We start from the raw sequence: 25,985 nt of genomic DNA, 5'->3' as shown, positions 1-25,985 counted from the left end.
AATTCCTTCCTAATGTTTGTTAGAATTTACAACTTTAGGTAAGAATTGAAATGAGGACAGCAAAAACCACCTTTTCCTGATGAAAAAAATTAGAAAAAAGAGATTCACAAGAAAGAACAGATAATTCAAAAGCTGTTCTAGCTGAAGAGATGTCCAAAAAGAACAATACTTTCCATGAAAGTAATTAATGTCCAGAGCAAGCATATGCTCAAATAGAAGAGCCTGAAAAACCTTCAGAACCCAATTAAGACTCCAAGGAGAAGAAATTGGCTTAATGACAGGTTTGATACGAATCAAAACCTGAAAAAAATGATGACTATCAGGAAGTAACACTGCCTTATCCTGATGAAAAATCAGAAAAAGATATTCACAAAAAAGAGCAGATAGCTCAAAAATTCTTCTAGCAGAAGAAATAACCAAAAGGAACAATACTTTTCCAAGAAAGTAATTTAATGTTCAGAAAATGCATAGTTTCAAACGGAGGAGCCTGTAAAGCCCTCAGCACCAAATTGAGACTCCAAAGAAGAGAGATTGAATTAATGACAGGCTTGATACGGACCAAAGCCTGAACAAAACAATGAATATCAGGATGATTAGCAATCTTTCTGTGAAAAAAGAACAGAAAGAGTAGAGATTTGTCCTAACAAAGAACTGCAGACAAAACCTTATCCAAACCAACCTGAAAAAAATAATAAAATTCTATGAATTTTAAAAGAATGCCAAGAAAAGTAGGTCTTCCAGACTCAATAATAAATCTTTCTAGAGACAGATTTACGAGCCTGAAACCAAGCGTTCAATCTCCATCCCTTCAAATTTAATGATTTGAGATCTTGATGGAAAAAATGTGCCTTGAGAAAGAAGGTCTGGTTTAAACGGAAGTGTCCAAGGTTGGCAACTGGCCATCCGAATGAAATCCGCATACCAAAACCTGAGAGGCCATGCTGGGGCCACCAGCATAACAAACAAATACTCCATAAGAATTTTGGAAATCATTTTGGAAGAAGAAATAGAGGCGGAAAGAAATAGGCAAAAAGACAATTTCCAAAGAAATGTCAATGCATACACTACTTCCGCCTGAGGATCCCCGGACCTGAATAGGCCCCTGGGAAGTTCTTTATTCAGATGAGATGCCAACAGATCTATTTCTAGAAATGCTCACATCTGAAAAATTGAAAAACATATCTGGGTATGAGAGACCATTCTCCCGGATGTAAAGCTTGATTAACAGAGATAATCCGCTTCCCAAATATCTATACCTGGGAAAAAAAACACAGAATTTAGATAGGAGCTGGATTTAGCCTAAGCTAATATCCGAGACACTTCTGTCACAGCCTAAGGACTGATAGTCCTACCCTGATGATTGACATACACCATAGTTGTGATATTGTCTGAAAAACAATAAATGTCTCTTCCTCAAAAAGAAACTAACTGAAAAACTCTGAGAAAACACGGAGTTCTAAAATATCAAATGGTAATCTCGCCTCCTGAGATTTCCAAACCCCTTGTGCTGACAGAGATCCTCAGACAGCCTCCCAACAAAAATGACTCACATCTGTAGAGATCATGGTCCAGGTTGAGAACTAAATGATGGTGATCTTAACCACCAAATCAAGAGAGATAAATATTAGGATTTGAAGATTTAAAATGCGAAATCCTAGAATCCCTGCACCATAATTCAGAATAAAAGACTGGAAAGGTTCTGTCTATTGAAAATGAGCAAAGGGAATTGAATCCAATGCTGTGGCCATAAGACCTAAAACTTCTATGCATATATAGCAACTGAAGGAAATAATAGAGACTAAAGGTACCGACAGACGGAACCCAATAAAATTGTCCCTTGTCTGATAAAGACAAAGACAGTGACACAAACTATCTGGAAACCTAAAAAAGGTGACCCTTGTGAGAGGAATCAAGAGCTTTTGAAAAAAAGATCCTCTAACTATGTCCTGAAGAACAAAGTGAATCATATGAGATTCCGCATCCTTAGAAAATAATCTGAATAAATACAGAAAAAATATGCATTTATTGTATCTAATGAAAACAAATAATGCTATCACTGACCAAAAAAAGGCAGAATAGTTTGAATAAAAACTCCAAAACCCAGTTCCTAAAAATGGAACTGGAAGAAATACCCCAGAAGATTCCAGGTCTGAGCAGCGCTTGAACCCCACGGGTGACCAGCCATGCTTCAACAGTACCCAAAATAGATAGGACCGAAACACACACTTAAAGAAAGTGTTAGCCTAACTGGAATAAAATCAAAGAAATTTGGACCGAATAGAACCAAATAAAATTCAAAAAAGTCTTAACCTGCCCCTTGCCAGCCAAGCTGCAATACGGCACATACATCGCAATTTAAGGGAGCTGATTTCGAACTGAAAAAATTTCCAATTAAAAACATGTTACTTGGGAAAGAATTCAGGAATTCATTCCTTAATAAGAACAACCAAATTAGTATAAGCTTAAAGTTTTAGTCTTAGAACTCAATCTTGAAGCCCAGAGTAACAGTTAAAAATTGAATCCAATTATAAAACAAATAATTGATTATCTTAGAACAAAAGAAATATGGATTTTTAGAAATCACAAAATTCTTCTAGCTCAAACAGCTAAAGACATATATTAAACCTCATTTGCGAAAATATTCAATAAAATGAAGACACAAATGAAATTATTAGCATGATAGTTAAAAGACCAGACAATACAGTGGACTTGCATAATCAATAAATGCAAAACAACAAGACAAATGCAACAGCACCTAGTCTAGTAAATGTTGTCCCTTTAACAATGCTAAAATAAATCATAATCTGATACTTGATCTTAAAGTAAACAGAAAAACTGAAGCAATTGCAACATCCAAATAAATCACAGGTCCAAGAAAGGTACCTGAAACTAAATAATTTTCCATAAATAAGATACAACCATCTAAAGGAAAATAAATACTATTTTGCTATAGAAACAATAGCATAATTAGTAGGAGTAGAGATAGCCCCAATAAATTGGAGAACCCTCCAAATTGAATTAAACTGCCGGCAAAGGGTATCGTTTAAAACCTTTGAAGAAGGAATAAAAGAAAATTCTCAGCCTATTCCATTCCCTAGTATAAGGAATTGGAAAAAACCTCTGAAAACACAGAAGAATAAATAAGCAGAAATAGTGTTAGCTAGTCTTGAAAAAGAACTAGTTACCTTAATGTCCAAAATAATCAACACCTTTTCAACAAAGAACAAATGTACTTTAATAAAAAAGTAGATTTGTTAGTGTCAATATCTGATGAAGAAAATTCTGATTGAGAAAAAACATCATCAGAGAAGGATAAATCAGTATGTTGTTGGTCATTTGAAACTTCAATAAAAAAGAAGTTTGAAAAAGACCTAAAAATTTTATTAGAAGGCACAAAGTCAGACAAAGCCTTTAAAATAGAATCAGAAAAATATTTCTTAAAAATCTTCTAAATATTTCTTGTACATAAGATGTAAAAAGAATGGCAATATATAAAGCATAAATACTAATGGATTCTGCATGTAAAAGTTTATCATGATAACCTATTACAAACCATAGCTAATGATAAACATTCATAACATTTAAAATAAATGAACTTAGCTTTGGTAGGACTGAACTCAGTCAAGCGTTTTTCCAGAAGTAGCTTCTGATCCAGGGTCAATCTGAGACATCTTGCAATATGTAATAGAAAAAACAACATATAAAGCAAAATCTATCAAATTCCTTAAATGACAGTTTCAGGAATGGGAAAAAATGCCAATGAACAAGCTTCTAGCAACCAGAAGCAAATAAACAATGAGACTTAAATAATGTGGAGACAATAATGACGCCCATATTTTTTAGCGCCAAAAAAGACGCCCACATTATTAGGCGCCTAAATGCTTTTGGCGCCAAGAATGATGCCACATCCGGCGACGCCGACATTTTTGGCGCAAACGTCAAAAAAATGACGCAATCACAAACAACTTCCGGCGACAAGTACGACGCCGGAAATGACAAAGAAAAATTTTTGCGCCAAAAAAATCCGCGCCAAGAATGACGCAATAAAATGAAGCATTTTCAGCCCCCGCGAACCTAATAGCCCACAGGAAAAAAAGTTAATTTTTAAGGTAAGAAAAAAATGAATTATTCATATGCATTATCCCAAATAATGAAACTGACTGTCTGAAATAAGGAATATTGATCATCCTGAATCAAGGCAAATAAATGTTTAAACACATATATTTAGAACTTTATATAAAAGTGCCCAACCATAGCTTAGAGTGTCACAAAAAAATAAAGATTTACTTACCCCAGGACACTCATCTACATGTAGTAGAAAGCCAAACCAGTACTGAAACGAGAATCAGTAGAGGTAATGGTATATATAAGAGTATATCGTCGATCTGAAAAGGGAGGTAAGAGATGAATCTCTACGACCGATAACAGAGAACCTATGAAATAGATCCCGTAGAAGGAGACCATTGAATTCAAATAGGCAATACTCTCTTCACATCCCTCTGACATTCACTGCACACTGAGAGGAAAACCGGGCTCCAGCCTGCTGCGAAGCGCATATCAACGTAGAATCTAGCACAAACTTACTTCACCACCTCCATAGGAGGCAAAGTTTGTAAAACTGATTTGTGGGTGTCGTGAGGGGTGTATTTATAGGCATTTGAGGTTTGGGAAACTTTGCCCCTCCTGGTAGGAATGTATATCCCATACGTCACTAGCTCATGGACTCTTGCTAATTACATGAAAGAAAAGTACCTCATGCCCTCGGTTAAATATGGTGGTGGCTCTTTAATGTTTTGGGACTGTTTTTCTGCCAGAGGACCTGGACATTTTGTTAGGCTACATGGCATCATGGACTCTATCAAATATCAACAGATATTAAAAGAACACCTGACTGCCAGAAAGCTTAAAATGGGCCATGGTTGGATCTTCCAGCAGGACAATGATCCAAAACATACATAAAAATCAACACAAAAATGGTTTACTGACCACAAAATCAAAGTTCTGCCACGGCCATCCCAGTCCCCTGACTTGAACCCCATAGAAAATCTGTGGGGTGAACTGAAGAGGAGAGATCTACAGCGTCGACCTCAAAATTTGATGGATCTGGAGAGATTCTGTATGGAGAAATGGTCTCAGATCCCTTGCCATGTATTAGCGCTGCAGAATCTGTTGGCGCTCTACAAATAATCGATAATAATAAAAATGTATTCTTCAACCTCATCAGGCATTTTTAGGAGAAGACTCAGAGCTGTTATCTTGGCAAAGAGAGGTAGCACAAAGTATTGACTAAAATGTTCCAATAATTGTGCCACACATATATTTAAGAAAGATTTTTTATTTTTTTTTCGATAAACCTGTGTTGTGTTTAGAATTGTTTGATATCCATGAGAGCAGAGTATTTTTGTGTATTTTTTAACAAAAGATCAAAAGGTTAAACAAGAAAGGCAATTTTTCACAGCCTTCTTTGCACATATTTACCGAGGGTGACAATATCAGTGGAGGGCACTGTATATATATTTGCCTAATTGTTCTACACAGAAGACAGAGATAAATAGAAAACTAGTTCAAACACGGAGGCCACCATTACTTATATTATAGAATCTAGAGTACTTTATAGAAACTAAACTTTTACACTTACATCATCAATATTTAAACAACTAATATACTGGTAAAAATACAGCTACATATTATTCTAAGGAAGCTCTGAATGCATCATTATGTGTAGCATATATTTACTGTATAATATCCCTTTAATAAAATGCATTTAAACGCGCTTTAGTTTATACTACTCACATTATCTGTAGCTCATCCTGTCTGCGTATCAAAGTGTTCTTTCGATTTACTAATGAAAACCATTCTTGGATCAGCGCCTCTTCTGCTTCCTTATCTGAGCCTGTGGTAGAAGAACAATATAGTTATTTCTCTAAGGCTGATAATTTGTCTGCTCTTAAATGTTATTTATTTCTCCATATCCTCCACAATAACAAGTCTTTCATTACCAGATTCCATCAGTTGCCGGAGGTCTTTTTCTAATATGTCGGCTCTTGTATCAATTTCTTTCTGCTCATCTTCTAGCGCCGCAAGTTCAGAGGTGACATACTGACTGGTATCTCTCAGACGCTAGCGACAAAGAGAGGGAGGAAGAAAATCTGCTTGACATGAACTCAACAAACGTAATAATCATCTTTAATGCAAAGAATGGAAATAAACAATAGACGAAGGATGAAACACAGAGAAGACGGCAAACTAAAATGATCCCATGAGTTTATTCTTATCTTTTGTTATTTATACTGTTGAAGAATTGAATACTGCCAATGTTGAATATGTAATGTTTGCGTAGATGCTAATGGATTGGAACATGGGTCAAACACAAAAAAAGATGGTTCTTGAAATAAGGAAATGAAAACAAACACAGAGTGGTGGTTGAAGAAGGGAAATAAAATGAAAATGAATGAAAGAGAAATCCACAGAGACTGAGAGTTTTACTGGACTTGGGACTTACTGGTGCATCATCTTCTTTTACTGAAACTTCTGCGGTGACAACTGGCGCAGACACGGACGATGCAGCAGATGACTCTGAAAGACACAGAGTATAGAAAGGAAGATAATTATGTACAGAAGAAATAAACATAAGATATAAATGGATAAAAAATGAAAGAGGAAGAGATAGAGAAATACAACTATTAAGTGGGCTAAGGAAATGAGAAAGAAAAAGATCCCTCTTTATGGTACTAACCACCGATAATTTGTGATGAAGGCCTGGCAGGTGCCTCGTGGCTTTGTTCTGTCTCCTGGAGAAAATGAAATTCAGAGAAGGATGAAATGTACAGGTGATAAAACAAAGTGATTGAGAAGACAAATGCTGTTGACTCAAAGCTTTCACTGGGGAGATCTCTACTGTATGTGTTTTTATATATATATATATATATATATATATATGTGTGTGTATGTGCTTGAAATTTCAAGTGTTCCGTTAGTCCCAGGCGACTTAGAAATTTTACTTTTTACTATCTTTAACATTGAGTGGACTTGTAACTTTTCCACTTGGGCTAACCCCTTGGTAGTAAACTATAGTGATATTTTTCCACCCCTGTGTGTGTGTGTGTATATATATATATATATGTGTGTGTGTATATATATATATATATATATATATATATATGTGTGTGTGTGTGTGTGTATATATATATATATATATGTGTGTGTGTGTGTGTGTGTTTATGTATCTGTGTGTATGTATTTATATATGTGTGAGTCTGCTGTACGTGTTTATATATGTATGTATATAAGTATGTATATATATATATATATCTTTAGGTTAGGTAGGCACCAGGGAGCAAAAAACATAATTTATGTAAGAACTTACCTGATAAATTAATTTCTTTCATATTGGCAAGAGTCCATGAGCTACTGACGTATGGGACATACATTCCTACCAGGAGGGGGCAAAGTTTCCCAAACTTCAAATGCCACCACACAACTTAGTTTAACGAATAGCCAAGTAGTTAGGTGATAACAAAAAGGAGTAAAAAAAGCATACAAAAAGAGGAACTGGAAATATAATTGTGCTTTTATACAAAAAAAAAACATAACCACCATAAAAAGGGTGGGTCTCATGGACTCTTGCCAATATGAAATAAATGAATTTATCAGGTAAGTTCTTACATAAATTATGTTTTCTTTCATGTAATTGGCAAGAGTCCATGAGCTAGTGACGTATGGGATAGAAATACCCAAGATGTGGAAGTCCACAGAAGAGTCACTAGAGAGGGAGGGATAAAATAACAACAGCTATTTCCACTGAGAAATTAAAGCCACACAATAATTTAGTTTTTCTTAAAAAAAACTTAAATTAAAAGCAGTGGAATCAAACTGAGACAGCTGCCTGAAGAACTTTTCTACCAAAGACTGCTTCAGAAGAAGCAAAATACATCAAAATGGTAAAAAATATAAAAGTATGCAAAGACCAAATTACTGATTTGCAAAATTGTTCAACCAAAAGCCCAAGAAATGGCGACTGAACTTAGTAGAATGAGCTGTAAATCTCTGAGGCGGAGCCTGCCCTGCCTCCAAATAAGCCTTGAGAAACAAAAGCTTTAACAAGGATGCCAAAAAAATGGCAGAGGCTTTCTAACCTTCTCTGGACCCAGAAAACCAGCAGATAGACTAGAAGTCTTCTGAAATCCTAGTAACCTTGATATAGAATTACAAAGCTCTTACCACATCCAAAGGCTGTAAAGAACTCTCAATGAATTCTTTAGGATTAGGACACAAAGAAGGAACAACAATTTCTCTACTAATGTTGTTCAAATTAACAACATTAGGAAAAAAAGAAGTCCACAAAACAAGATCTAGATGAAAAAAAATCAGATAATGAGACAAACACGAGAGAGAGATGATAAATCAGAAACTCTTGTAGCAGAAGAGATAGTCAAAAGAAACAACACTTTCCAAGAAAGTAGATAATCTTCAAAGAAAATATAGGGGGATATTCATCAAAGCCTCAACTATGCTGCATTCGCCGGCGCCAATACGCTCGCCTAACATCAGTGCCGCGGACCTGAATACGATCTCCATATTTATAAAAAAAAGCCGACAAAAAGCTGCGCACCAAGTATGGGGCAATGAGCATCTGACTGTTGTTAACTAGCAGTCATCGATCTTGCTGCTATTCGGCTTTTTCCCAACTTTATTTATATCCTGTCACTAAATGCTGCAACTATAATAAAATGTTTAACCCCTATCCTGCTGCTCCCGGATCCCGCCGCAACTGTAATAAAGTTATTAACCCCTATCCCGCTGCTTCCGGACCCAGCCGTCACTAAATGTATTAACCATTATTCTGCTGCAACCGGACTCCGCAACCACCTAAATAAACGTATTAACCCCTAAACCTCCCACACCACTACCATTAACTTTAAAGGGCCATTGGTAGTTTATTGTAGGTTAGGGTTTTTTTTATTTTTGAGGGGCTTTTTTATTTGGATAGGGCTATTAGATTCGGTGTAATTCGGTTTTATTTTTTATACTGTTTTGTTTTGTTTTTTTTAGTTTTTGTTTTATTTGTAACTTAGTGTTTGTTTGTTTTTGTAACTTAGTAATTTTTAATAGTAGATTTAAATAATTTGAGTAGGGTTAGGGTTTTTTAATATGTAATATAGTTAATTTAATTGCTAGTTTAATGTAATTTTAGCATAATAGTTAGGGTAGGTTAATTAATAGTTTAATATAGTTTATTTTAATTCTAACGGTAAGTTTTAATTTCTTATAAGATAGGTTAGCGGGTTGTTAAGTTTAGGGTTAAATAGCTTAATTTAGTTTATTTAGGTGACCGCGGGGTCCGGGAGCGGTGGAATAGGGGTTAATACTTTTATTTAGTTGTGGCGGGGTCCGGGAGTGGCGGAATAGGGGCTAATAACTTTATTTAGTTGTGGAGGTGTTGGGGAGCTGCGGAATAGGGGTTAATAACATTATGTAGGTGGCGGCGATGTCGGGGCGGCAGATTAGGGGTGTTGAGACTCGGGGCTTATATGTTAGGGTGTTAGATGTAAACATTACTGGTTTTCAACGACAGAAATCAATGGGATATCTGGCAGCATCGAACATAAGCTTTTGCTGCTTTCAGAATCCTATTGATTCCTATGGCATCCGCGGCCTCCAGGGTGGCGGATTGAAAACCAGGTACGCTGGGCCGGAATAGCCGCGAGCATACCGGTTAACTATTTGATAACTTTTAAAAAGTGTCAAATAGAGTCGAATGTGTATTCGGAACATCTGTAATGAAGTAAGCATCGATCTGTGTCGGATTGAGACCGGCGGATCGTATGTTACGTCACAGATTTCAACTTTTGCCGGTCTGTAGGCTTTGATAACTCGGTCGGATCAAGCTCGCCACAATTACGCTGTGGAATTCCAGCGTATTTGCGGTTGAAGGATTGATAAATTTCCCCAATAGGCTCAAAAGAAAGAGCCTGCAAAATCTTTAAACCAAATAAGACTCCAAAAAGGAGAAATGAATAAATGAACAGGCTTGATACCAACCAAAGCCTGAACAAAACAGTGAATATCAGGAAGTTTAAACAATCTTTCTAGGAAATAAAACAGAAAGAACAGAGATTTGTCCCTTCAAAAAATTTGCAGACAAACTTATCCAAACCATCCTGAAAAAACTGTAAAATCCTAGGAATTCTAAAAGAATGCCAGGAGAATTTATGAGAAGAACACCATAAAATAACCTCTATGACTAAACACAAATCAATTTCCATACCATCAAATTAGTCATTTGAGATCCCGATGGAAAAATAGCCCCTAAAACAAGAGGGCTGGCCAAAGAGAAAGCGCCAAGGATGACAACTGGACATCTGAACAAGATCCACATACCAAAACTGTGAGGCCATGCTGATGCTATCAATATATATATCTTGTAAATCACCCTTGGAAGAAAAAAACAGAGACAGAAAGATGTAGTCAGGTTGCAAAACCAAGACACTGCTAATGCATCCACCATTTCTGCCTGAGGATCCCTGGACCTGAACAGGTACCTGGGAAATTGAGAAAACATATGTGTATAGAGATACCACTCTCCCGTATGTAAAGACTGACGGCTGAGATAATCCACCTCCCAATGTCTAAACCTGAAATAAAAATCGTAGAAATTAGACAGGAGATGAATTCCATCTAAGAAACGTATTCAAGATACTTCTTAATTGCTGAGAAACTGTGAGTCCCTATTTGATGATTGACATACTGTATGCCACAGTTGTGATATTGTCTGTTTGAAATCAAAAATGAAAAGTTCTCCCCTAAAAGAGGCCAAGCCTGAAAGAGCTCTGAAATATCGATTGGAAACCTCGCCTCTTGAAGTTTCCAAACCCCTTGCGCTGTCAGAGACCCTCAGACAGCTCCCCAACCTGTAAGACTTGCATCCATTAAGAATACAGTCCAGGAAAGATGAACAAAAGGAGGCCCCCTGAATAAAAAGATGATAGCCTAATCACCAAAACAGAGAGAGTTGAGTGTTAGGATTTAAGAATATCAACTGTGATATCTGAAAACAATCCCTGCACCATTGATTCAGTATGCAAAGCAAAAGAGGTCTCAGATGAAAAACGAGCAAAGGGAACCACACCCGATGCTGCAGTTATGAGACCTAAAACTTCCATGCACATATCCACTGAAAGGAATGTTCTAGACTGTAAGTTAGACAGGCAATTACAATTGACTTTTGCACGATAAAGACAAAGACATGAACACAGAATCCATCTAGAAACCCAAAAGAGGTGACCCTTGTCTGAGGAATAACGAAACTCTTAGGTAAATTAAATCCTCTAACTATGTCTTGAAGAAACAAAACTAGTTGATTCATGAGAGATTCCAATAAAAGAAAAGATTAAGCCAATACCAAGATACCATCCAAATAAAGAAACGCCACAATACCCTACTGTCTTATTACAGAAAGAAGGGCACCCAGAACCTTTGAAAAGATTCATAAAGCTGTCGCTAGACAAAATGGAAAAGCGACGAATTGGTGAAGCTTATCTAAAAAAGAGAATCTCAGAATCCTCAAGTGGTCTGAATGAAATAAAATATGAGGATAAACATCCTGTATAATAGAGTGGACATGAAATGACAGTGCTGAACAAAAAGGCATAATAGTCCTTATAATCGCCAACTTGAAAGTTGAGACTCTAACCAAACAATATAAAGTCTTCAGATCCAAGATTGTATAAAGATTGAATAAACCTCTCTTCTTTGATACAAAGAATAGAATTGAATAGAAACCCAATCCCTGTTCCTGCTAAAGAACTGGTATAATCACTCCTGAAAAAAATTCACAGAGTGTACTGAGAAAGAAAGATTCTTCCCATAGAAGGTCTTATTCTAAAAATCTATTCAAGCCCTAAGAATAACATTGAATTTGGACTGAGTTTATCCAAAAACAATCTAATCTGCCCCCCACCAGAAGGACTGGTTTGAGAACCGCACCTTCATGCAGACTAATAACTAGTAATTATATAGCGTTTTTCTCCCAGAAGGATACAAAAAACGCTTTTTCAGTGCTTACTCTCGGAGTTAACTAAATTAGCAGCTGATAAAACAGTTATTATCACCCAAATGAATGGTACACAATAAATTGACCTCAAAAGGCAGAAGGGCTGTATTAACCCTGCAGGGATATGAATCTATGACCCTTGGATCTAGAACAAGCGTTTGTAGTTAGGACATTCACCAACTGATCTACATCACCGGACTAAAAGTAGGGCAGAAAAAACTCTAAACCTACAAATAGTGGAGATAATAGAAATCAAACAAATTATTATCCTAACAAGCTAGAGATAAAAAAATAAATATTTGAAATCATAATAATAGATATAGTAAACATAATAAAATGAATACATCAGAAGTAAATATTGCAGCGATACTTAAAAATCTAAAACTGCTTATGCTAACTGTAATGTCAGCCACAGACAAAGCTGAGCTAAAAAAAGTAAATGTATGCTTACCTGATAAATTGGTTTCTTCTATGGTACGACGAGTCCACGGATTCATCCTTTACTTGTGGGATATTATCCTCCTGCTAACAGGAAGTGGCAAAGAGCACCACAGCAGAGCTGTCTATATAGCTCCTCCCTTAGCTCCACCCCCCAGTCATTCGATCGAAGGTACAGGAAGAAAAAGGAGAAACTACAAGGTGCAGAGCTGACTGAAGTTTAAAATCAAAAAATATAATATGTCTTAAAATGACAGGGCGGGCCGTGGACTCGTTGTACCATAGAAGAAACCAATTTATCAGGTAAGCATAAATTTACTTTTCTTCTATAAGGTACGACGAGTCCACGGATTCATCCTTTACTTGTGGGATACAATACCAAAGCTACAGGACACGGATGAACGGGAGGGACAAGACAGATGGTTAAACAGAAGGCAACACTGCTTGAAGAACTTTTCTCCCAAAAATAGCCTCTGAAGAAGCAAAAGTATCAAATTTGTAACTTTCCAAGATAGAAGCTTAATATCTATGGAATGCATAGGTTCAAACGGAACCCCTTGAAGAATTTTAAGAACTAAATTCAAACTCCATGGCGGAGCAACAGGTTTAAACACAGGCTTGATTCTAACTAAAGCCTGACAGAACGACTGAACGTCTGGAACATCTGCCAGACGCTTGTGCAGTAGATTGATAAGGCAGATATCTGTCCCTTTAAGGAACTAGCTGATAGCCCCTTCTCCAATCCTTCTAGGAGAAAGGACAAAATCCTAGGAATCCTGATCTTACTCCATGAGTAGCCTTTGGAATTGCACCAATAAAGATATTTACGCCATATCTTATGATAAATTATCCTAGTGACAGGCTTTCGAGCCTGAATCAAGGTATCTATGACCGACTCAGAGAAACCCCGCTTGGATAAAATAAAGCGTTCAATCTTCAAGCAGTCAGCTGCAGAGAAACTAGCTTTGGATGCTGAAATGCACCTTGAATCAGAAGGTCCTGTCTCAGTGGCAGAGTCCATGGTGGAATAGATGACATGTCCACCAGGTCTGCACACCAAGTCCTGCGTGGCCATGCAGGTGCTATCAAAATCACCGAAGCTCTCTCCTGTTTGATTCTGGCAATCAAACGAGGAAGGAGAGGAAATGGTGGAAACACATAAGCCTGGTTGAACGACCAGGGTACTGCTAGAGCATCTATCAGTACTGCCTGAGGATCCCTTGACCTGGACCCGTAACAAGGAAGTTTGGCGTTCTGACGAGACGCCATCAGATCCAATTCTGGTGTGCCCCATTGCTGAATCAATTGTGCAAACACCTCCGTATGGAGTTCCCACTCCCCCGGATGAAAAGTCTGACGACTTAGAAAATCCGCTTCCCAGTTCTCCACTCCTGCGATATAGATTGCTGATAGATGGCAAGAGTGAGTCTCTGCCCATCAAATTATTTTGGTAACCTCTATCATCGCTAGAGAACTCTTTGTTCCCCCCTGATGATTGATATATGCTACAGTTGTGATATTGTCCGACTGGAATCTTATGAATCTGGCCGAAGCCAGCTGAGGCCACGCCAGAAGCGTGTTGAATATCGCTCTCAGTTCTAGAATATTTATCGGGAGGAGAGCCTCCTCCTGAGTCCACAAACCCTGTGCTTTCAGGGAATTCCAGACTGCACCCCAGCCCAATAGGCTGGCGTCGGTCGTCACTATGACCCATGCTGGCCTGCGGAAACACATTCCCTGGGACAGATGATCCTGTGACAACCACCAAAGAAGAGAGTCTCTGGTCTCTTGGTCCAGATTTATCTGAGGAGATAAATCTGCATAATCCCCATTCCACTGTTTGAGCATGCATAGTTGCAGTGGTCTGAGATACAAGCGAGCAAACGGACCTATGTCCATTGCCGCTACCATTAGTCCGATTACCTCCATACACAGAGCCACTGACGGCCGAGGAATGGAATGAAGAGCTCAGCAGATGGTTAAAATCTTTGATTTCCTGACCTCCGTCAAAAAATTTTTCATGTCCACCGAATCTATCACAGTTCCCAGGAATGGAACTCTTGTGAAAATTCTGGGAGCTGTGGCCAACCCGAAGGGAAGAGCCACAAACTGGTAATGCTTGTCCAGAATGGCGAACCTGAGGAACTGGTGATGATCTTTGTGGATAGGGATGTGTAGATACGCATCCTTTAAGTCCACGGTGGTCATATATTGACCCTCCTGGATCACTGGTAAAATAGTCTGAATGATCTCCATCTTGAAGGATGGGACTCTGTGTTTAGGATCTTGAGATCTAAAATTGGTCTGAAGGTTCCCTCTTTTTTGGGAACCACAAACAGATTGGAGTAGAACTCCTGCCCCTGTTCTGTTTTCGGAACTGGGCAGATCACTCCCATGGTATATAGGTCTTCTACACAGCGTAAGAACACCTCTCTTTTTGTCTGGTTTACAGACAATTGAGAAAGATGGAATCTACCCCTTGGAGGAGAATCTTTGAAATCTAGAAGATACCCCTGGGTTACAATTTCTAAAGCCCAGGAGTCCTGAACGTCTCTTGCCCAAGCCTGAGCAAAGAGAGAAAGTCTGCCCCTTACTAGATCCGGTCCCGGATCGGGGGCTACCACTTCATGCTGTCTTGGTGGCAGCAGCAGGCTTCTTGGCCTGTTTACCCTTGTTCCAAGTCTGGTTAGGTCTCCAGACTGATTTGGATTGAGCAAAATTCCCCTCTTGCTTTGCAGCAGGGGAAGAGGTAGAGGGACCACCTTTGAAGTTTCGAAAGGAACGAAAATCATTTTGTTTGGTCCTCATCTTATTTGTCTTATCCTGAGGAAGGGCATGGCCTTTCCCTCCAGTGATGTCTGAAATGATCTCTTTCATTTCAGGCCCGCATAGGGTCTTACCCTTGAAAGGGATGGCTAAAAGCTTAGATTTTGATGACACATCAGCAGACCAGGACTTAAGCCATAACGCTCTACGCGCTAAAATGGCAAAACCTGAATTCTTTGCCGCTAATTTAGCCAGTTGAAAAGCGGCATCTGTAATGAAAGAATTAGCTAGCTTGAGAGCCCTAATTCTATCCAGAATATCATCTAATGGGGTCTCAACCTGAAGAGCCTCCTCCAGAGCCTCGAACCAAAAAGCAGCTGCAGTAGTTACAGGAACAATGCACGCTATAAGTTGGAGAAGAAAACCCTGATGAACAAATATTTTCTTTAGGAGACCCTCTAATTTTTTATCCATAGGATCTTTGAAAGCACAACTGTCCTCAATAGGTATAGTTCTATGCTTAGCCAGGGTAGAAATAGCTCCCTCCACCTTAGGGACCGTCTGCCACGAGTCCTGCATGGTGTCTGATATGGGAAACATTTTCTTAAAAGTAGGAGGGGGAGCGAACGGAATACCTGGTCTATCCCACTCCTTAGTAACAATGTCCGAAATCCTCTTAGGGACCGGAAAAACATCAGTGTAGGCAGGAACCTCTAGAAATCTGTCCATTTTACACAATTTCTCTGGAACTACAATAGGGTCACAATCATCCAGAGTTGCTAAAACCTCCCTGAGCAATAAGCGGAGGTGTTCTAGTTTAAATTTAAAAGCCGTCATATCTGAGTCTGTCTGAGGGAACATCTTTCCTGAATCAGAAATCTCTCCCTCAGACAGCAAATCCCTCACCCCCAACTCAGAACATTGTGAGGGTACATCGGATATGGCTAATAAAATGTCAGAGGGCTCAGCATTTGTTCTCACACCAGACCTACTGCGCTTCCCCTGCAACCCAGCCAGCTTAGATAAAACCTCTGTGAGGGTAGTATTCATAACTGCGGCCATATCTTGCAGGGTGAAAGAATTAGACGCACTAGAAGTACTTGGCGTCGCTTGTGCGGGCGTTAATGGTTGTGACACTTGGGGAGAATTAGATGGCATAACCTGATTCCCTTCTGACTGAGAATCATCCTGCGACATACTTTTAGTAGCTAAAATATGTTCTTTACAATTTATTGACCTTTCAGTGCATGAGGGACACATTCTAAGTGGGGGTTCCACAATGGCTTCTAAACATATTAAACAATGACTTTCTTCAATGTCAGACATGTTGAACAGGCTAGTAATGACTACAAACAAGCATGAAAACACTTTATTTAGTGAAAAAAATAACAATCTTAAAAAACGGTACTGCGCCTTTAAGAGAAAAAAAGCATACACGTTCTGCAAAACTGCTTTAAAATGCACCAAATTTTTCAAATTTTTGCAAGCAGACTCAATTTGTGTAGTTAAGTTTGCCCCACAAGGAAATTTAACATTTAACCCCTTAATGTGCAAACCGGATTGAAATTAGGCCTAAATCCGGAAAAAACACCCCCAGCACCTTGCCACAGCCCTGCTGTGGCGCCTACCTGCCCTCATGGATAGTAAATATGGGGTTAAAGCTTCGATTTGGCCCAAAACATCCACAAGGGCCCTCATGAGTTGGAGCTTGCTGCTTGCTGAGTGAAAACAACTGCGCATCTGAGGCGCGAAAATAGCCCCCGCCCATCTCACTCGATGTCTCTACAGTCTCAAAGAACCACACCAGAGCGGTTTTAAACTAGCCATGTGGGTTCTGAGACCCAAAAAATAAGCCAAGTGTACCCTCAATAAAGTTGCCCAAAAAACGTTATTGCCGACAAAACGTTAACAGCACTCCCAGTTCATAAAACGTTTGCCCACAAACATTTAAAACCATTTTTGTAATTAGCCCCTTATGCAAGCTTAGTAATGCCTTTCTATAACTCTTAGGATTACTGCTTACCCTTACCCTCATAGAGATACTGTCAGCCTTTCTGAAATACACAGTCTCTCCAGAAAAAATGACTGAACATTCCTCACTGCTATATAGCATGAAAACGTTCCTCACACTGAAGTTTCCTGCACCCCTCAGCCTCTGTGGGAACTGTACTGGATCTTAGTTACAAATGCTAAGATCATCATCCTCCAGGCAGAAGTCTTCATCCATCTGCTGCCTGAGAGTAAATAGTACACACCGGTACCATTTAAAACAAAAAACTCTTGCTTGAAGAAATTAAAAACTAATATTTTATCACCTCTTTCACTTTACCCTTCCTAGTACTTAGAGTAGGCAAAGAGAATGACTGGGGGGTGGAGCTAAGGGAGGAGCTATATAGACAGCTCTGCTGTGGTGCTCTTTGCCACTTCCTGTTAGCAGGAGGATAATATCCCACAAGTAATGGATGAATCTGTGGACTCGTCGTACCTTATAGAAGAAATATAAACAGTACATGAATATGCTCTATTAAGGTTATATTCAAACTCTAAAGAATCCTAAAAATAAGTACCAATTTCCATAGAAATAGTAGTACAGTCCCAAAAGGGAATCAGGATAAACCATTCTTTAGAACATAATACAGAGAGTATCTTGAATAGGAAAAAACCTCAGGAGCAAATTAACATCTTAAAATCCAGATTTTAAAATAACATACAGCTAGATTATGAGTTTTGCGTTATGAGTGAAAAAGCATTGCTATGCTTCATAACGCTGCTTTTTCCCTATTACAAGTCTTGCAGGTATAGGTGTACCGCACACCTTTTTGGCCGTCACGCAACATCAGTACCGCACTTTAAAAAAAGTCAAAAGTCAATGGGACTCCCATAGCGCCGGTATTACAAGTTTGCCTGGGAGGCCAAAAAGTGAGCGGTACACCCTATACTGACAAGATCTGCACCGCCATCTAAAGTCAGTAGTTATGAGTTTTACGTTACAAAGCTGTAGCATAAAATTCATAACTAAAGTGTAAAAAAGTACACTAACACCCATAAACTACCTATTAACCCCTAAACCGAGGCCCTCCTGCATCATAAATGCTAAAATAAATTTATTAACCCCTAATCTGCCGCTCCGGACATCGCTGCCACTATTAAAATGTATTAACCCCTCTTTCGCCGCTCCCCGACATCGTTGCCACTATAATAAACCTATTAACCCCTAAACTGCCGCCCTGCCGCATCGCAAACACTACTTACATATAATTAACCCCTAATCTGCTGTCCGCCCCCCCCCCACTATAACAAACTTATTAACCACTAAACCGCAAGACCCCCCACAACAAAATATACTAAATTAAACTATTAACCCCTAAACCTCTGGCCTCCCACATAACTACATAAATATATTAACCCCTAAACCTAACCCTAACGTAACCCTAAACATTAGTCTAACCCTAACCCTAACAACCCCTAACTTAAATATAATTAAAATAAATCTAAACCTTACAATTATTACCTAAATAATTCCTATTTAAAACTAAATACATACTTGCTTGTAAAAAAACACTAAGCGAGCTACAATATAACTAATAGTTATATTGTAGCTATCTTAGGTTTTATTTTTATTTCACAGGTAAGTTTGTATTTATTTTAACTAGGTAGACTAGTTAGTAAATTGTTATTAACTATTTACTAACTACCTAGTTAAAATAAATACAAATTTACCTGTAAAATAAAACCTAACCTGCCTTACAATAAAACCTAACATTACAATCAAATAAATTAATCAAATACAATTATCTAAATTACAAAAAAAAACTAAATTACACAAAATAAAAAACGAAATTATCAAAAAAAAAAAAGAATTACTCCTAATCTAATAGCCCTATCAAAATAAAAAAAGCCCCCTCAAAATAATAAAACCCCTAGCCTACACTAAACTGCAAATATAGAATTGTATTTGATTAATTTAATTTATTTGATTTGATTGTAATGTTAGGTTTTATTGTAAGGCAGGTTAGGTTTTATTTTACAGGTAACTTTGTATTTATTTTAACTAGGTAGTTATTAAATAGTTAATAACTATTTACTAACTACTCTACATAGTTAAAATAAATACAAACTTACCTGTGAAATAAAAATAAAACCTAAGCTAGCTACACTATAACTATTAGTGATATTGTAGCTTGCTTAGGTTTTTTTACAGGTAAGTTTGTATTTAGTTTTAAATAGGTATTATTTAGGTAATAATTGTAAGGTTTATTTAGATTTTTTTAAATTATATATAAGTTAGGGGGTGTTAGGGTTAGACTTAGTCTTAGGGTTACGTTAGGGTTAGGTTTAGGTGTTAATATATTGTGTTAGTGATGTGGGAGGCCACAGGTTTAGGGGTTAATAACTTTAGTATAGTGGCGGCGACATTGAGGGCAGCAGATTAGGGGTTAAAAAGTGTAGGTAGGTGGCGGCGATGTTAGGGGCGGCAGATTAGGGGTTAATAACTGTAATGTAGGTGGCGGCGTTGTTAGGGGTGGAAGATTAGGGGTTAATAACTGTAATGTAAGTGGCGGCGACATTGAGGGCAGCAGATTAGGGGTTATTAAAGGGACAGTCAAGTATAAATTAAACTTTCATTATTCAGATAGGACTTTTAATTTTAATCGACTTTCCAATTTACTTTTATCATCAAATTTGCTTTTTTCTCTTGGTATTCTTAGTTTAAACTAAACCTAGGTAGGCTCATATGCTAATTTCTAAGCCTTTGAGGGCTGCCTCTTATCAAATGCTTTTTAAATCTCTTTTCAACACAAAGAGACAGAAAGTACACGTGGGCTATATAGATAACACTGTGTTCAGGCACAGAAAGTTATTTAAGATCTAGCACAATACAATGCTAAATTTAAGACAATAGATAATAAACAGTCACAGTCATGTGATCAGGGGGCTGGAAGAAGGTTCTTAGATACAAGATAATCACAGAGGTAAAAAGTATATTAATATAACTGTGTTGGTTATGCAAAACTGGGGAATGGGTAATAAAGGGATTATCTATCTTTTAAAACAATAACAATTCTATGGTTGACTGTCCCTTTAATTGTAGGTAGGTGGCGGCGATGTTAGGGGCGGCAGATTAGGGGTTAATAAGTGTAGGTAGGTGGCGGCGATGTAAGGGGCGGCAGATTAGGGGTTAATAACTGTAATGTAGGTGGCGGCGTTGTTAGGGGTGGAAGATTAGGGGTTAATAACTGTAATGTAGGTGGCGGCGATGTTAGGGGCAGCAGATTAGGGGTTAATAACTGTAATGTAGGTAGTGGCGATGTTGGGGCAGCAGATTAGGGGTTAATAACTGTAATGTAGGTAGTGGCGATGTTAGGGGTGGAAGATTAGGGGTTAATAACTGTAATGTAGGTGGCGGCGATGTTAGGGGCGGCAGATTAGGGGTTAATAACTGTAATGTAGGTGGCAGCTATGTTAGGGGCGGCAGATTAGGGGTTAATAAGTGTAGGTAGGTGGCGGCAATGTTAGGGGTGGCAGATTAGGGGTTAATAACTGTAATGTAGGTGGCGGCGTTGCTAGGGGTGGAAGATTAGGGGTTAATAACTGTAATGTAGGTGGTGGCGATGTTAGGGGCAGCAGATTAGGGGTTAATAACTGTAATGTAGGTGGCGGTAATGTTAGGGGCGGCAGATTAGGGGTTAATAACTGTAATGTAGGTGGCGGTAATGTTAGGGGCTGCAGATTAGGGGTTAATAACTAATGTAGGCGGCGGCGATGTTAGGGACGGCAGATTAGGGGTTAATAACTGTAATGTAGGCGGCGGCGATGTTAGGGGCGGCAGATTAGGGGTTAATAACTGTAATGTAGGTGGCGGGGATGTTAGGGGCGGCAGATTAGGGGATAATAACTGTAATGTAGGTGGCGGGGATGTTAGGGGCGGCAGATTAGGGTTTAATAACTGTAATATAGGTGGCGGGGATGTTAGGGCGGCAGATTAGGGGTTAATAACTGTAATGTAGGTGGCGGGGATGTTAGGGGCGGCAGATTAGGGGTTAATAACTGTAATGTAGGTGGCGGCGATGTTAGGGGCAGCAGATTAGGGGTTAATAACTGTAATGTAGGTGGCGGCGATGTTAGGGGAGGCAGATTAGGGGTTAATAACTGTAATGTAGGTGGCGGCGATGTAAGGGGCGGCAGATTAGGGGTTAATAACTGTAATGTAGGTGGCGGCGATGTAAGGGGCGGCAGATTAGGGGTTAATAACTGTAATGTAGGTGGCGGCGATGTTAGGGGCGGCAGATTAGGGTTTAATAACTGTAATGTAGGTGGCGGCGATGTTAGGGGCGGCAGATTAGGGTTTAATAACTGTAATGTAGGTGGCGGCGATGTTAGGGGCGGCAGATTAGGGGTTAATAAGTGTAATGTAAGTGGTGGCGATGTTGGGGCAGCAGATTAGGGGTTAATAACTAATGTAGGTGGCGGGGATGTTAGGGGCGGCAGATTAGAGGTTAATAACTGTAATGTAGGTGGCGGCGATGTTAGGGGCGGCAGATTAGAGGTTAATAACTAATGTAGGTAGTGGCGATGTTAGGGACAGCAGATTAGGGGTTAATAACTAATGTAGGTGACGGCGATGTTAGGGGCGGCAGATTAGTGGTTAATAACTGTAATGTAGGTGGCGGCGTTGTTAGGGGCAGCAAATTAGGGGTTAATAACTGTAATGTAGGTGGCGGGGATGTTAGGGGCGGCAGATTAGGGGTTAATAACTGTAATGTAGGTGGCAGGGATGTTAGGGGCAGCAGATTAGGGGTTAATAACTGTAATGTAGGTGGCGGCGATGTTAGGGGCAGCAGATTAGGGGTTAATAACTGTAATGTAGGTGGCGGCGAAGTTAGGGGCGGCAGATTAGGGGTTAATAACTGTAATGTAGGTGGCGGGGATGTTAGGGGCGGCAGATTAGGGGTTAATAACTGTAATGTAGGTGGCGGCGATGTTAGGGGCAGCAGATTAGGGGTTAATAACTAATGTAGGTGGCGGCGATGTTGGGGCAGCAGATTAGGGGTTAATAACTGTAATGTAGGTGGCGGCGATGCTAGGGGCGGCAGATTAGGGGTTAATAACTGTAATGTAGGTGGCGGCGATGTTAGGGGTTAATAACTGTAATGTAGGTGGCGGCGATGTTGGGGCAGCAGATTAGGGGTTAATAACTGTAATGTAGGTGGCGGCGATGTTAGGGGCGGCAGATTAGGGGTTAATAACTGTAATGTAGGTGGCGGCGATGTTAGGGGCGGAAGCTTAGGGGTTAATAACTGTAATGTAGGTGATGGCGATGTTAGGGGCGGCAGATTAGGGGTTAATAACTGTAATGTAGGTGGCGGCGATGTTAGGGGCGGCAGATTAGGGGTTAATAATTGTAATGTAGGTGGTGGGGATGTTAGGGGCAGCAGATTAGGGGTTAATAACTGTAATGTAGGTGGTGGCAATGTTAGGGGCAGCAGATTAGGGGTTAATAACTGTAATGTAGGTGGCGGCGATGATGGGGCGGCAGATTAGGGGTTAATAACTGTAATGTAGGTGGTGGGGATGTTAGTGGCAGCAGATTAGGGGTTAATAACTGTAATGTAGGTGGTGGCAATGTTAGGGGCAGCAGATTAGGGGTTAATAACTGTAATGTAGGTGGCGGCGATGTTAGGGGCAGCAGATTAAGGGTTAATAACTGTAATGTAGGTGGCAGCGATGTTAGGGGCAGCAGATTAGGGGTTAATAACTAAAGTAGGTGGCAGTGATGTTAGGGGCAGCAGATTAGGGGTTAATAACTGTAATGTAGGTGTCGGGGATGTTAGGGGCAGCAGATTAGGGGTTAATAACTAATGTAGGTGGCGGCGTTGTTAGGGGCAGCAGATTAGGGGTTAATAACTGTAATGTAGGTGGCGGCGATGTTAGGGGCAGCAGATTAGGGGTTAATAACTGTAATGTAGGTGGCGGCGATGTTAGGGGCAGCAGATTAGGGGTTAATAACTGTAATGTAGGTGGCGGCGATGTTAGGGGCAGCAGATTACAGGTTAATAACTGTAATGTAGGTGGCGGCGATGTTAGGGGCAGCATATTAGGGGTTAATAACTATTGTAGGTGGTGGCGATGTTAGGGGCAGCAGATTAGGGGTTAATAACTGTAATGTAGGTGGCGGCAATGTTGGGGGCAGCAGATTAGGGGTTAATAACCAATGTAGGTGGTGGCGATGTTAGGGGCAGCAGATTAGGGGTTAATAACTGTAATGTAGGTGGCGGCAATGTTGGGGGCAGCAGATTAGGGGTTAATAACTAATGTAGGTGGTGGCGATGTTAGGGGCAGCAGATTAGGGGTTAATAACTGTAATGTAGGTGGCGGTGATGTTAGGGGCGGCAGATTAGGGGTTAATAACTGTAATGTAGGTGGCGGCGATGTTAGGGGCAGCAGATTAGGGGTTAATAACTAATGTAGGTGGCAGCGATGTTGGAGCAGCAGATTAGGGGTTAATAATTGTAATGTAGGTGGCAGCGATGTTAGGGGCAGCAGATTAGGGGTTAATAATTGTAATGTAGGTGGCGGTGTTAGGGGCAGCAGATTAGGGGTTAATAACTAATGTAGGGGGCAGCAGATTAGGGGTTAATAATTTTAATGTAGGTGGCAGTGTTAGGGGCAGCAGATTAGGGGTTAATAATTGTAATGTAGGTGGCGGTGTTAGGGGCAGCAGATTAGGGGTTAATAATTGTAATGTAGGTGGTGGCGGTGTTAGGGGCAGCAGATTAGGGGTTAATAACTGTAATGTAGGTGGCGGCAATGTTAGGGGCAGCAGATTAGGGGTTAATAACTAATGTAGGTGGTGGCGATGTTAGGGGCAGCAGATTAGGGGTTAATAACTGTAATGTAGGTGGCGGTGTTAGGGGCAGCAGATTAGGGGTTAATAACTGTAATGTAGGTGGCAGCGATGTTAGGGGCAGCAGATTAGGGGTTAATAATTGTAATGTAGGTGGCGGTGTTAGGGGCAGCAGATTAGGGGTTAATAACTGTAATGTAGGTGGCGGCGATGTTAGGGGCAGCAGATTAGGGGTTAATAACTGTAATGTAGGTGGCGGCGATGTTAGGGGCAGTAGATTAGGGGTTAATAACTGTAATGTAGGTGGCGGCGATGTTAGGGGCAGTAAATTAGGGGTTAATAACTGTAATGTAGGTGGTGGCGATGTTAGGGGCAGCAGATTAGGGGTTAATAACTGTAATGTAGGTGGCGGCGATGTTAGGGGCAGCAGATTAGGGGTTAATAATTGTAATGTAGGTGGTGGCGGTGTTGGGGCAGCAGATTAGGGGTTAATAATTGTAATGTAGGTGGTCGCGGTGTTAGGGGCAGCAGATTAGGGATTAATAACTGTAATGTAGGTGGCGGCGGTGTTAGGGGCAGCAGATTAGGGGTTAATAACTATAATGTAGGTGGCGGCGATGTTAGGGGCAGTAGATCAGGGGTTAATAACTGTAATGTAGGTGGTGGCGATGTTAGGGGCAGCAGATTAGGGGTTAATAACTGTAATGTAGGTGGCGGCGATGTTAGGGGCAGCAGATTAGGGGTTAATAATTGTAATGTAGGTGGTGGCGGTGTTAGGGGCAGCAGATTAGGGGTTAATAATTGTAATGTAGGTGGTGGCGGTGTTAGGGGTGGCAGATTAGGGATTAATAATTGTAATGTAGGTGGCGGCAATGTTAGGGGCAGCAGATTAGGGGTTAATAACTAATGTAGGTGGTGGCGGTGTTAGGGGCGGCAGATTAGGGATTAATAACTGTAATGTAGGTGGCGGTGTTAGGGGCAGCAGATTAGGGGTTAATAATTGTAATGTAGGTGGTGGCGGTGTTAGGGGCGGCAGAATAGGGATTAATAACTGTATGTAAGTGGCGACGATGTCAGGGGCAGCAGATTAGGGTGTTTAGACGTGGTTTTTATGTTAGGGTGTTAGGTTTAAACGTAACTTTTTCTTTCCCCATAGACATCAATGGGGCTGTGTTACGGAGCTTTTGTTTCCACAATCGCAGGTGTTAGGCTTCTTTTTTGCCGGCTCTACCCATTGATGTCTATGGGGAAATCGGTGCGGCATGGAGCTCAATGCCACCATATTGCCCGCACAAGCCTGCTTTTTGTAAACTTGTAATAGCAGCCCTATAGGGAGGTGAAATAACAACACTTTTGTTGCAGTCGTTAATTTCCCTATAGCGCTCAAAATTCGTAATTTAGCTGATAGTTAATAGGAGGACTAGGCTCCTAAAAGCTAAAAATAACACATTTTCCTTAACAAAGAGTGTTCAAATGAGAAATAAGGAGAATTCTTAACAAAACTGTCTCTGATACAGGATCCTTTGGACCAAAGAAAACCTTCATCAGTAGAATAAACTTAAGTACTGTATGCTGTCGGTCAGAACAAAATGAATTAAATCTTGAGTACTGAGTAAGTAAAAACAGTAAATGTCATTGTACATGTAGAAACATTATTAGCATAAAATATAATAAATAAATGGCACATAATTGAGCTGAAGAAATAACAACAGCTTAATAATGAAAACAACACACACTTAGCTTTGTAGCATTGTGTTTCAGGGCATTGTGTTTCTACGAGATGTCTCAGTCAGGATCAGAATGAGACATCTCGCAAAATGTAACAGAAAAAGAAAAATAACATTAGGCAAAACATTCAATTTCCACAATGTAACAGTTTCAGTA

At 39.8% G+C, this 25,985-nt stretch overlaps 1 protein-coding gene across 1 annotated transcript in view; it reads right to left on the bottom strand.

The window, feature by feature from the left end:
• The window catches only part of EHBP1L1 (EH domain binding protein 1 like 1), a 333,907-nt gene that overhangs the window by 27,286 nt on the left and 280,636 nt on the right, over window positions 1–25,985 (bottom strand). The window contains exons 14-17 of the mRNA XM_053689234.1: window positions 6,737–6,791; window positions 6,503–6,576; window positions 6,000–6,120; window positions 5,794–5,893 (exon numbers count right to left, since the gene is read on the bottom strand). Coding sequence (XP_053545209.1) covers window positions 5,794–5,893; window positions 6,000–6,120; window positions 6,503–6,576; window positions 6,737–6,791 — 350 coding nt within the window. The remainder of the gene's footprint in view (window positions 1–5,793; window positions 5,894–5,999; window positions 6,121–6,502; window positions 6,577–6,736; window positions 6,792–25,985) is intronic.

The sequence above is a fragment of the Bombina bombina genome, chromosome 7 (genome assembly GCF_027579735.1).
Source record: "Bombina bombina isolate aBomBom1 chromosome 7, aBomBom1.pri, whole genome shotgun sequence".
In the NCBI taxonomy this organism is placed as follows: Eukaryota; Metazoa; Chordata; class Amphibia; order Anura; family Bombinatoridae; genus Bombina; species Bombina bombina.
Note: the sequence above shows the minus strand (reverse complement) of the source record. Positions and strands in the feature narration are given on the sequence as shown.